At 49.9% G+C, this 13,545-nt stretch overlaps 2 protein-coding genes across 2 annotated transcripts; both read left to right on the plus strand.

Annotated features, from left to right (window-relative positions):
• Positions 1-2,006: 2,006 nt before the first annotated feature.
• acyA (adenylate cyclase acyA) lies at positions 2,007-9,973 on the plus strand. Its single transcript, XM_745648.3, has 4 exons — positions 2,007-2,812; positions 3,113-3,848; positions 3,951-9,239; positions 9,333-9,973. The coding sequence occupies exons 1-4, from the start codon at positions 2,634-2,636 to the stop codon at positions 9,606-9,608; spliced, it is 6,480 nt and encodes a 2,159-aa protein (XP_750741.2). The 5' UTR covers positions 2,007-2,633; the 3' UTR covers positions 9,609-9,973.
• A 551-nt stretch (positions 9,974-10,524) lies between these two features.
• AFUA_6G08530 (putative sister chromatid separation protein (Src1)) lies at positions 10,525-12,873 on the plus strand (the record flags this gene model as incomplete). The annotated part of the gene is made up of 2 exons (XM_745649.1): positions 10,525-12,086; positions 12,231-12,873. 2 exons carry the CDS (start codon positions 10,525-10,527, stop codon positions 12,871-12,873), a joined length of 2,205 nt encoding a protein of 734 aa, XP_750742.1.
• Between the last annotated feature and the right edge of the window lie 672 nt (positions 12,874-13,545).

The raw sequence follows: 13,545 nt of genomic DNA on the forward strand, positions 1-13,545 counted from the left end.
CGTCTTCAAGATTTACAGAACGACCCGTCATAGTATTGATAATGAAGCACAATATCCTACGTGGGATATATATATCAAGTTGAGGACCGCGGGATCCTATGATTTGTACAAATATCCCGCTGACATCTGCTCATCCACAGAGTTTGACACTCTGAAGTTGTCTTGATCAAGTACTGGGATGTTGTGTAGTTGATGGCTTATGAGGAGATATCCGAGTTATGCGATCATATGAAGAATGAGCAGAAACATCAACGGAATACTTGTATACAAGCCGTAATCCCTCGTTTCTCTCTATATATTCAATTTAATTTACACGATATAAACCGTCTGGATCCCCGCAGTTTTATACAGCATTTAGAAGACAGGTCAGTTATTCCACAACTGGTAATACATGTATATCTCGGCGTCACCGACTCACCAAAACCTTCACTTGCTGTCTCCAATGATGGCCATAGGCGTAAACCCCTTATGGTGGCAAATCTACATTACCCGGCAGACAGCAGCTGTTCAAAAAGTAATTGAAGTGGTGGAAGAACGGAGATACAGAAGCGAGCTCGGTTGCAGTCATAGTCACTGAGGTAGCATGGCCTAGAGTAGGTTACAAGCATCTAGGCAGAGGTCATACTTCAAGAACACTAGCAAGCTCGGCCAATAAGACCTTGTTCAAACCTTATCCACCCGAGGACGAGCTATCTGACGCTGATGCTAGTAATGTCCTATTGCTTGCTCTGGAACACAGCCACTGGTTGGATCTGTTCATCTATCAATCTTTTGCCTACTGCTTGCTCGCTTAAACATTATTGTAGCGTCGGAGATAGATGGCTTGTCGCCCAGGGACAGGAAAACACAGACCAAGTAAAGAATGGTCATAGAAGGAATGGAAGGACAAGTATTCCATGATCGAGTCGGCTTCAGGAAGTTTGGGCAGGGGCAAAGAGGCATGGGAATAATTTTTCAGAGTAATCCAGCTATAGGATGGCCTTGCACATGCAACGCCTATTATTCCTCCCAGCCGAAGCACATTGCCTGTCACGGTGAGCTAAAGGACTGGTGACACTCCCAAGAAAGGTTCGGAGAGTAGGGGGTGGGCATTGATAGGTGAGCGAATCAGCTGACTTACCCCGTGTCCCTTAAAGTGGCATCGCCAGACTGAGAGACAACACTGCCTGTTGTGATTTAAGTTATCCCGTGCCTAAACTGTAGATAATTGCCAAAAGCTCTGTAGCACGGAGGTCTCCGGAAGAGGGAGCTTTGACTTCCTGGATCTTCATCAGTAAGCTTCCCAGTTGTGAACAGAATATGCGAACTTGGAAGTTGGCGAGTGACGAGTGTAAATCTATCGATGATTTATAACAATATAAAAACTGTCACTTCATCAGAGCCAACTACTCCGTAGATAGATCAGAAAAGAGACTAAACTGTATCAAAAAGTCCATCGCGACTGGCCAAAAGAAGCACAGACATCATTCACGGACCACCCAGCCCCGGAATCGCCCAAGGATGACAGCTCCCGTTAAAGCATTAGTGAACTAAGGGCACAGTGTACAAACAATGAAATGAGCAATACATTGATCCTTAAGGTATTTATCTGAGCAATGAGTAGATACCATATGGTGTTGAAGTTCTACACTATATGTAGCAATCCTTATCCCTTCACCGTCGAGAGCCAACTTGTACGAATAATAAGTAGGCAAAGGGACAAAAAGGAGCTACCTTGCTCTATAAGTTAACGCATGGTAGGTTGACTCTGTAAGTATCCAAGGTACCTTTCGTACATACCGTACAAGTAGTGGCTGAAATGTTACAGTCATGTCTTCCCTTTCCCCCTCAAATTATATTGTGATCTTCCCACAGTAGCTCTCTGTTGAAGCGTGTACCTTAGGTAATGCACGGTATTATGTATTTACCGTACGGAGTCTGTTTCGATTTCCAACCAAGCCTCAGGCTAACAGGAAGGCAATAATATTAGCCTCTTCGGAGCCGCAGCGAATCTCAAACAGTCAAAACTCCTTCTGCTCCGCTGTTGGCGCAGGTTTAACACACCCTGGCCATCAACGAATAACACCTACACGACAATTCTTCCTGGCTCATGTTTGGTCCCCATCTATGCCTAATGTTGTTTGAGCTTCTTGACTTAAATTCCAGCATTTCATTCGGTCTATTTTGACTACTCAGCTTTTCATAGCGGAACGTGTGATGACGTTCCTCCACCACTACCGCTCGCCCTCTAGAACATGAAGGACCTTCCGTCTTGACACCGTCGCGCCCGACGAAATATACCCTGTGCCACGTTCAGTCGCCTTTGCGATATTTCTGTCTTCGCAATAACAGCCAAGCCTATTCTTCATTTTTTTTCAACCACTGTTCGAATCGATGGTTTATTTTGCTCTGTGTATTCCCTACCTTCAACGAAACGAACCTTGCTATCGCATCCGACCATCTTGGTCTTAATCGCACACGCCTCCGTACAACGCCCTCGTCGAGCTTTGATTTCCTTCCTCAACCTCCTCCTTCATCGCTTCCTCCGAGGCCGTTTGCTACATTCATGGTGGATTCTTCCTTGGCTTCCGCCACTGCTGTGACAACGGGCTGATTCCTCACTCCTGGCTGCCAAGATTGGGTAATATAACAGCATGTCACTGCGCGGAAGTGAGAATTCGCACAGAAGGCGCAGTTCTGAGAGCTCCGGGGCCCACAGCTTGTTGTCGCAAGAAACCGTCAGAGAGATTCAAAATCCTCGTCCGCTATACAACACAGTCATGCCGAATGGTCGTAGCAATTCTCCTTTCCCTAGGTCTGCGGGCTTAGAGAGGTAAGAAACAGTGCGAAATTGATTTCTCTCCCGTTTCTTTTTCACCCATGTTGAATCGCTGGTATGCTTTTTGGAAATTTGGGGTATGTAGACAGTCGGTTGCGCGGCGAGGTTGACGAACATTGATTACCGGCTGTCACAACTCCAAATCCGTCTTCAAAATTGGGGCTGTGGACTTTACCATTCATGCTGGGCTTGATGTTGTGATGTCGGATGAAGTTCCGTGCCAGCATTTGTTCCTGTTATCTGCCAATACGGCGGGGTTTTTGTGGAAGTAACATGAGTGCTAACTACCTTTAGATCTGCATCTCAGGGTCACAACCAGCCAAGACAAGGCTCTTCGAATAACTTATATTCTTCTACTTTCTCGTGGAACTCGCCCGATATCTCACCCACAGATCAGCGGAGAGGCGTTGGCAGGAAGGCTATGGCGACCTCCGGGGCTGACGATCCTGGGCCCCCACCCACGTCTAGCTCAAGCTCGAAACAGTTGCAGCTAAATCCCAACCAAATCGACTACTTTCATCAGAACCCCAATGCCTCCTGGTCATCCTCCCCTAAGATAGCCCCCATGGATAGCTCGGGAACGTTCTCCCATGACTTCTCCGAACAAGAGGCATCACCGGCATCTGCCACTTTCCGTCCTAGCACCGGCCGGACCTTCGCCAGTGAACCCGTGGATTTTGACTACAACAGAGACGACCGTAGACCATCGGTAGCCAGCGCCACGACAATCAGCAGCCAGGGCTCGAAGTCCAGTACAGGCGGCCGATTCCGGAAGAAGTTGCAGGGTTTCTTTGGCGATGAATACCTCCCGCCAGGCGAATCGAAACAGGAGCAGGAACAAGATACCCGATCGTTGAGCAGCAGGCCAGCCTCTATTGATCACTTCAAAGCCCGCGAAAGAGCCAATTCTGATGGCGCTCGAAACTTCCCAGAAAGATCCCAGGATGATACTTCCTCACTACATCCTTCAAGACCGCGAACCCCGCTACCATCCAGTGAGATTACTCCATGGTTGTATCAAAGCTTCAATGTAAGTTCATGACCCAATTGCCCACATTCGAAGTCGCCTTCACATGTCGTCCCTGTCTGTTTTTGGAAATTTTGGGGTTTCTTATTTTGTGACTATCATTAGGACATTCCGCAATTTGGAGAAGCTCCTATTCGAGAAGTCCCCATCGCCCCTGAAGGAAGTCGCCTTGCTGGTCAGACTGCTACGAACTCAGGTGCGCCAAGAGAAGCTCGGAGGCACCATGGCAGCCACCGTCATTCACGAAGCAAGGAAGAAAAGCCGACTGTCGCGGGTGATCTTGCTGGTTATCCAGCTCGTCCAGCTACAGGACGTGATGATTCTTATCTCGGATTACGCCCCTTCCGAGACCATAGCCTAAATGCCTCGACAGCGATGAGCTCAACTACCACTCTCGGCGGTCGCTCTACTAGCCCCACGCCGAGTATACAGAGCGCCTATTCTCGAGAACAAAGCCAGAACTCCCCCGGAGCGCCGTCCAACAAGCGATCGATACTGGATAAAATCCGTCGTACCAAAGCACATGGCCCCTTGAAGCATTTTCCCGGATCAAAATCCGCGCAAGAAGCATCAAAGTCTTCATCGAAGCTCGCGCGGAGGGAGGCTTCTCCTCGACGGGGCCGGCAAGGCAGTCTGGAAGGTGGCACATCTCTCAGAAACCTGGATCTAGGCGATTACGAGCGTCGAAAGGACGGGAAAGGCATTGTGATGGGCTCCACAAAGTTACGAAACCGGCGGGGCCTTGGCAATGAAGCGCCTCCTGGGAAGGACGTCAAACTTTCTGAGGAGCCTGGTGTTTGGAGGCTTGATACAGACCTTTCACACATGGAGGGAATCGTTAGCCAGCAACCCCCTCCTTCTCCAGGCGACAAAAGCAAAGCTCAGGATGGGGTCACACCAAAGCATGAGGAAGGGAAGAAGTCGGAGGGCTTGCCTCCGGGTCACTGGGATGCTCCGGAGAGCTGGCAAGTGAAGAAGCATGGGGAGGATCTCGCTGCGCGGCTTCCAAATGTGGCAAGTGATGCGACAGGTATTGCACGTGAGCCAGATGGGACTTCATACTTCATCCGGGTCTTTCGTATTGATTCCACGTTTGCTACGCTTTCAGCTGGTCTGAATGCCACCGTTGCAGATATCCTCCTTATGCTTGGCCGAAAGTCTTTTCTTCAAGACCACTTAAACAACTATGAAATCGTCATGAAGAGGAATGATCTCTCTAGACAGCTTGATCACTCGGAGAGACCCATTCTTATGCAGAAGCGATTGCTGGAGCAAGTCGGATACACTGCCAAGGATAGAATTGAAGAGATCGGTCGGGAAGATCACAGTTACATCTGCCGCTTCATATTCCTTCCAACCAAGCTCAGTGGCTACAGCAGTCTTGACGGCGATCCAGGATTCAGCAGAATGCAGAAGTTCAGTCATGTGGATCTTCAGGGTCGGAGTCTCGTCACCATTCCGATCACACTCTACAAGAAGGCGTCCGAGATTATCTCACTGAACCTGTCTAGGAATTTGTCCCTGGATGTCCCCAAAGATTTTATCCAGGGTTGTATCAATCTACGAGAGATCAAGTTTATTGGCAACGAAGCTCGGCGTTTGCCAGCGAGTTTTAGCCTTGCAAGTCGGTTGACTTACTTGGACGTGTCCAATAATCTCTTGGAGGAGCTTGGACATGCCAATCTCGACAGATTGCATGGCCTCGTCAGTATCAAAATGGCCAACAACAAGCTATCAGAGCTACCGAGTTACTTTGGGAACTTTCAGTATCTCAGAAGTCTCAACATCTCCTCCAACAACTTCCAAGTCTTTCCTTCATTCCTCTGCAATTTGAAGAGTCTTGTGGATCTTGATATCAGTTTCAACAATATCGCTGAGCTGCCAAATATCGGAAAACTGGTGACACTGGAACGGCTCTGGATGACGAATAATATGCTGAGCGGGCCATTGGATGAGACATTCAAGGACCTCGTTAACTTGAGGGAGATTGATGCGCGCTTTAATGCCATTACCAACATAGACATTCTGGCTCAACTCCCTCGACTGGAGCAACTGCTGATTGGGCATAATGCAGTCTCGAAATTTAAAGGGTCATTCCCGAAACTGCGGACTTTGCTCCTCGATCATTGCCCAATGACGCAGTTTGACATTGATGCACCAGTGCCAACCCTGACCTCGCTCAACATTGCCTCCGCCAAGCTTGTACAATTCCGGGATTCATTGTTCGAGAACCTGCCCAACCTGACCAAACTGATTCTTGATAAGAATCATTTTGTTTCCATGTCACCGCATATTGGAAAACTTCGTCGGCTGGAGCACTTCAGCATGATCAAAAACCCCTTGGCTGCGCTCCCTGCCACCATTGGATGCCTGACGGAACTTAAATATCTCAACCTCAGGGAATGCAATTTGAGAAGGCTGCCCGCCGAAATTTGGCACTGTGCGAGACTGGAGACCCTCAACGTCTCGTCAAACGTGCTGGACAGCTTTCCCAAACACGGCAGTTCTCCGCCTCAGCCACCTACCGACACGGGAATTACGCCTGCAGCGACTCCAGGGGGAGCTACAACACCAAGTTATGAAGAACTCGGTCCTCTTCAGGAGCAAGATGGGCTAGAAACACGTCGACCCAGCCAAACGTCGGGAGGCTTTATCAGCTCCGGAGGCTCACCAAATGATGGGACCTATCGCAAACCGTCCGTTGCTTCGTCTCTGGGCCAAAGCGGGAGAAAAGTGTCGGCAGCTTCTCGATCGGGTACCGAGGGCAGCCCTTCTTCCAGGAAAGATTCAAACTTCTCCCAGCACGTGGCGTCAACGTTTGCCGGCTCGCTACGAAATTTATATCTTGCCGACAATCGTCTAGAAGACGATATTTTCCGAGAGCTTTCCTTGATTCCAGAGTTGCGCGTTGTTAACCTGTCGTACAATGAATTGACCGAACTTCCGCAGGGCTTGCTCAAGCGCTGGCCGTTCCTGACCGAGTTGTACCTTTCGGGCAATGAGCTGACTTCGCTTCCTTCTGATGATCTCGAGGAAGGCAGTAACCTCAAAGTTCTCAACCTGAATGCGAACCGGTTCCAGGTACTGCCAGCAGAACTCTGCAAGGTCAGCAAACTTGCAATCTTAGATGTTGGCAGCAACGCCTTGAAGTATAATGTGTCCAACTGGCCGTACGATTGGAACTGGAACTGGAATCGGAATTTGAAATACCTCAATTTCTCTGGGAACAAGCGCTTGGAGATTAAACCAAACATCACCTCGGCGGGAACGACCACCGCCAATGGAACCGACTTAACTGATTTCAACTCTCTTACCCATCTCCGTGTTCTCGGTTTGATGGATGTCACACTGACAACACCCACCATTCCTGAGGAGAACGAAGATCGACGTGTCAGAACGTCTGCTTCACTTGCTGGGTCTCTGGCTTATGGCATGGCCGACTTTTTGGGTAAAAGCGAGCATTTGTCCATCATCGATATGATCGTTCCACGTCTGAAGCCGGACAATGTGGAAACGCTTGTAGGGTTGTTTGATGGCCAAGCCCAGTCAACTGGGGGTTCTAGGATTGCCAAGTTTCTGCATGAGAATTTCACCTCAACCTTCTCTTCCGAGCTTAAAAGGCTACGAGTGGAAGAAGAAGAAACACCGCTTGATGCACTGCGGCGGACATTCTTGGCGCTGAACAAGAATATGGCTGCTGCTGCCTACAAATCTATCGACGACCGTAGTGTTCGGCAATTTCACAGAGGATCCCCAGCTACGAAACTTCTCAATCAAGACGATATACGGTCTGGTGGGGTTGCAACGGTGTTGTATCTGAATAACATGGATCTATATGTCGCCAACGTTGGTGATGCACAGGCAATTCTTGTGAAGTCAGACGGGACGCTGAAGTACCTAACCAAGAATCATGATCCTGCAGAGCCCCATGAGCGGGCGAGAATCCGGGCTGCTGGAGGATTTGTCTCTCGCAACGGAAGACTAAACGACATTCTTCATGTGTCAAGAGCCTTTGGACACTTTCAGCTGATGCCCGCAGTCGTTGCAGCGCCCCACACCATGCATGTGCAGTTGACTGAACAGGATGAGATGATCATACTGGCATCGAAGGAATTGTGGGACTACGTGACGCCAGACGTGGTGGTCGATGTCACCAGAGCGGAGCGTAGAGACCTCATGATTGCCGCTCAGAAAATCCGGGACCTGGCGATATCCTTTGGTGCTAACAATAAACTCATGGTGATGATTCTCGGCGTGAGTGACCTAAAGAAGCGGGAGAAGTTCAAGTTTCGTGGAACAAGCCTCTCGATGGGGCCTCCTGCTTTTCCCGAGGAACAAATCATCCCTAGCACGAAGCGTACCAAGAAACCGCGTGACATGCCTGGCGATTCGAGACTCGCCCGCTTCGATTACGTGGATGCCCCTATTGGGGAGTTGGCCATCATCTTCACAGATATTAAGAAGTCCACAAGTCTGTGGGAGACATGTCCCGACGCGATGCGCTCTGCAATTCAGATACATAACGACATCCTTCGTCGACAACTTGGAATCATTGGTGGCTACGAAGTCAAGACTGAAGGTGACGCTTTTATGGTCGCTTTTTCCACCACCACAGCAGCCCTACTCTGGTGTTTCAACTGCCAAACCCAGCTTTTGGAGGCCGAATGGCCTACCGAAATCCTTGAACAGCCTCAGTGCCAGGTCCAGTACGATATGGAGAACAACATCATCTTCCGGGGTTTGTCTGTCCGCATGGGTATACACTGGGGAGAGCCTGTCTGTGAGAAAGATCCTGTCACTAATCGCATGGATTATTTCGGACCCATGGTCAACCGCGCATCGCGTATTTCGGCAGTAGCCGATGGTGGCCAGATTTTCGTCTCGTCCGACTTCATGAGTGATATTCAGCGCAACCTTGAAGTGTACGCTGATAGCGAACGAGCTGCTTCTACTGGCTCGGAGGAAAGCTACGCGGTAGATAGTCTGGGATATAATATTCGACGTGAACTTCAGCAACTCAACAGCCAAGGATTCGTCATCAAAGATCAAGGTGAACGAAAGCTGAAGGGCCTGGAGAATCCGGAGCCACTCTATCTCATCTACCCTCACTCGCTTTCCGGGCGATTGACCACGTTGGAACAAGCGGAAGCAAGAGAGAACGGCCCCACGACCATAAGTAAACACTCCGAGCTCGAAATTCAGGCGGATCTCATATGGCGCCTATGGGAGCTCACTCTTCGCTTGGAAAGACTATGCGGTGCGCTGGAGAATCCAGGTGAAGCGCGACTGAAGGAGCCGAACGTCGCTTTGTTCAATCTGGTCAAGAATCATGGTGGCGAGCTGGCTGATTCGACGGTGGTGAGTCTAGTCGAGCAGCAGGTCACTCGCATCGAGGTTAGTCCACAACTTTGATCCCTCTAGCTTCTTTTTTTCTTTACTTCTCCTTCTTGATTTCTCTCAAAACTGACATTTGATGCCTCATTACAGATGAACGTTACGACCCTCTCGGTGCGATACATGCTGAAGCCCTTCAAACCTGGTGACAAACTAAGTGACCACGCCGTCCCTATTGGTGTGGTGATGCAACAACTACAAACCCAACTTGCCGAATACAGAGCGCTCAAGGAACAACTGGCTGTCGGTGGTGCGGGCATCACTGGTGTGTCATCCAGCTCTCCAGGAGCTGAAGGTCAGGATACTGGCGAGAGCGATCCCAGCTCCGCGTCTTCGTCCTTCCTCCAACTTGCTACATCCTCAGAGTAGCGGTATCTTACATGACCTCGATGTGGAACGTACTTCTGGACATTTGTCGCATAACTGTTTATATAACGGAACTAATTTCCTTGTCCCTATATCCAAACTTTGTTTTACATTCATTCATTTACATATTAGGGGCGTCTACTGGGTGGTCGTTTCTCAATGGCTTCGAAGCATTGGTGGGGTGCTAGAGGTGGCATGGGTTTTGGGCCGTTCTTGGTTGACTATTGTTGTATTGGCCATACTAGCCTGCTTGACTGAATCTACTGCTATATCTAATCATCTGAAAATACCCTGCCAACAATTGCTTTTAGTATCTATAATCTGGTCTGTCCACCACGGGCCCAAATTAGGTGACTGTTGTGGTTGTTATGGCTCTATGAGGGGGTGGCCAATAAAAGCACGTGATTTCCCTGGTTGTTTACCGTCATTGATTTGACTGGGTTGAGACCAGTCATAACAGGTCATCGGCCAAACGCGTTTTCCTTTCGTCATCATACCAGGCTGCTAGGCTCTTCATCCTTGATTTAGCACACATCCATCCACCACAGAGGAATTTGGACACATGGATAATTGTTAAACTTTTGATCTGCGAGACGATCGTGTATCTCTCTCAAGAGGAGGGTCTGAGCACGATCCCTTTTGAATGATCAATATTCATCCTTTAGGCCCCGCTTGGTTGCCCTGGATACCGATTCCCACGGTATTGCATCTTCATTCAGTGTTTTGAGCTACTTTTTGACAAGTAAAAAACAAAGTGCAGAGATAATCTCGACTTAAGGGTACGAGACGCATTCTTAGAGCCCTTATCAGGCGCGTCTGATCCCGATCGGAGTCTTCAGCCGTGCACCCGCATTTTGTGATTGCCCATTCACTCACCTCTTGCTCTGCTGGCAGCCCATCGCCAGCGTTGCACTACACCATGGCGGACGGACTGGACTATCTGTCCCCAGACTTCGACCTTAACACACTCACCGTACCCCGCCTCCGCTCCATCCTTGTCAGTCATGATGTCTCGTATCCTGCTTCTGCGAAAAAGGCGCAGCTCATCCGCATCCTAGAGGAAGAAGTTCTGCCTCAAGCGAAAAAACTCCTGAGGGAGCGCGAGAGGGTGAAGAGAACGAGCGCAGGTATCACAGATATGCCTAGTCGCGCGACATCTGTGGCGAGTGATTATGACGGACAACGCGAATACGTCGATAGGGAGTCTATGCCTCCACCGCCGACACCGTCTACTGTCTCTACCGCGACCGGGACAAGAAGAGGCCGGTCGAGGATGAGCACGAGGGCATCAACGGCAGATATTGAGGAGAATAACGTACCGAGCACACCGTCAATCGTCACGAAGAAGAAGGTACCGAAATCGGAGAACAAGCACGCACGCGCTTTTGACAGAGAATTGCACGATGATGGCCCGGTGACGCCTGTTGCTCGGGATATGGTCACTCCGCGCAAATCCACGACTAGGAAATTGCGAAATAGTGAAATTGCTCCTTCAATTGAGCCCGAGCCACATACTGTCTACGTTAAATCGGAACCAAAGGAGGACAGTGTTTTCACCGATGACAATCCATTTCAGAGTGGCAGCTCTCCTGCTTCAAGGAGCATCAGTCGTGATGTCAAACGAAAGACAAGTTCACGGCTTTCCACCGCCAGCCCTGCTTTCAGCCACGGACTGAGACCACGAAAGTCTGAGACCCCTTATGATCTTGATGGTGATATTTCTAGAACGCCTACAAGATCACCCGTTGGATCTCCTGTCTTCCCGAGGGAGGAAGTTGAGATGGACGGTAAAGAGGATGAAAGTGAGCTCAGTGCCGGCGAGGAATTTACGCCCGAGGAGCAATTAGCCTTGGAGAAACAACAAGCGGAGTTAATGTATCCGACGGCTCCACGGATCCGACGACGAGCTGCCAAGCAGAGTACGGCAAACAAAGCTGCTCCCTGGATCCTCATTTTCTCTTTGCTTTGCGGTTTTGGCGGTTGGTGGCGCAAGGAGAAGATCGAGATCGGGTACTGTGGTATTGGCAAGCCTACTTGGTCACTGGCAGAAACCAGAGTGCCCGAATGGGCCCGTGTACTGGAGCCGCAGTGTGAACCTTGCCCTCCACATGCGTTCTGCTACCCGAACTTCGAGGCGAGCTGTGAGAATGACTTCATTCTGAAACCGCATCCTCTATCGCTTGGAGGTCTAATCCCTCTGCCTCCCACATGCGAACCAGACAGTGAGAAAGCTCGTCGCGTGAAAGCCGTTACTGACAAAGCGATCGAAGAGCTCCGGGATCGTCGAGCTAAATTTGAATGTGGAGAGCGTCTAGAGGATGGTAAAGAAGTGACGTCTCCGGAAATGAGCGAAGCGGATCTGAAACAGGCGATTGCACAGAAACGGCGTAGAGGCATGAGTGATACAGAATTCGACGAGCTTTGGAAAGGAGCACTCGGCGAGATTGTTGCGAAGGATGAAGTTGTGACCAAAACAAAACAGTAAGTTGGGTCTATGGGATTTTTCTCTTGGTATATCATGCTTTTTATCTTTCTCTGGATATCTCGTTCATGCCCAGCTTAGTATGTATGCTAGAGCTCTTTTATATGACCACGGTTCTGACATGTATACCGGAACTAACAGAGACCACAACGCAATCACAGACCCTCCGATGTCCTTGTTCTCTCATCTACCTCAATCGCACGGCTCCCCCTCACATGCGCCTTCCGCCGCCACATCCGACTCTCTCTCCTTGCATATCGACTCCCTCTTTCAATTTTGATTATTATGGTTCTGGGTCTGGTTTACACTCGAGCAAAAATCCTTGCTCGGCGATCCGACCTAGCTCGCGTCCCAGAGCTGGTAGCGACCACGCTAGATCGCCTAGCGACACAAGCAGCGCTTCATGCTCGCGGTGAGGCGAGGGAACCGTATATCCCCATTGGTCAGTTGCGTGACGACGTCCTCCGTTCTGAGCTTCATGGCAAGCGACGTGAAGAGCTCTGGAGGCGTGTTCGCAATGTAGTTGAGGGCAATGCCAACATTCGCGCTGCGGTCCGCGAGGGCCGGGGTGGAGATGTTGCGCGGGTTTGGGAATGGATTGGGGGTATCGGCGGTGTTCACGGCAATGCTCTCGAGAGCAGCGCTATCCGACGAGAGAGTAACCGCCAATTGTCCTACTCATCTCCGTCGAGCGAGGGAAACCGCCCTCCGGGCGATCAACAACAATTGACGCCCAGAAGTCCGGGTGAACTTCGCCGTTGGGACGAAGGTAGACCCGTCTATTAAGGACTGCAGTGTATATGGGTCTTTGAGTTGAACTACCAGCATTTTGGTTCATTTTTGGGTATTCTTTATCGCGCTCCACATGTACAGTATCGAAATTTCATGATTCCCCTGCCAGTAAATCTACCGATACGTCCGCCTGGGCATAACTTGCCCAGTTTTTTTTGGTTTCCCGCAATTTCTCGTGTCTTTCTCGAAGTACTTGGCCTGATGTAGTACACACAAGCTACCTGTGTACAGGAGCTCAGATGTATCAACTCCTTTGGTAGCTTCGCAGCTATGATCTGACTTGTCCACTAATCCGAATCTTGGGTTGTTAAACCACGGCAACAGTACAGTGATTGTCCAAGCGCCACGCCCCATCCAAGGAGGACAGCCCATATTCTACCCATGTAGGTTGTCAATCCAATCGATCTAGACTGCTTGCTAGACTGTCATTTGTCAAATCTGAATTCCAGCTGCAGCCACAATTTTCGTGGCTGCAGAGCTCCTCGGTTATTCGACTGATTTCTCCGGGCTATTGCTAGGCCTGGTGTTGCAGCCAGCAAGTCTCTTTTGACACATCGAGGTCGAGCCCAGAGTTCAAATACCCCAGTGAGCTGGCGTGGTCGTCGCCTCCGTTCTCGCTTGGTTTAGCTTGAATGCGGCGTGGTCACACGAAATCTGCCACTTATG

Source organism: Aspergillus fumigatus, chromosome 6 (genome assembly GCF_000002655.1).
Source record: "Aspergillus fumigatus Af293 chromosome 6, whole genome shotgun sequence".
NCBI lineage: Eukaryota > Fungi > Ascomycota > Eurotiomycetes > Eurotiales > Aspergillaceae > Aspergillus > Aspergillus fumigatus.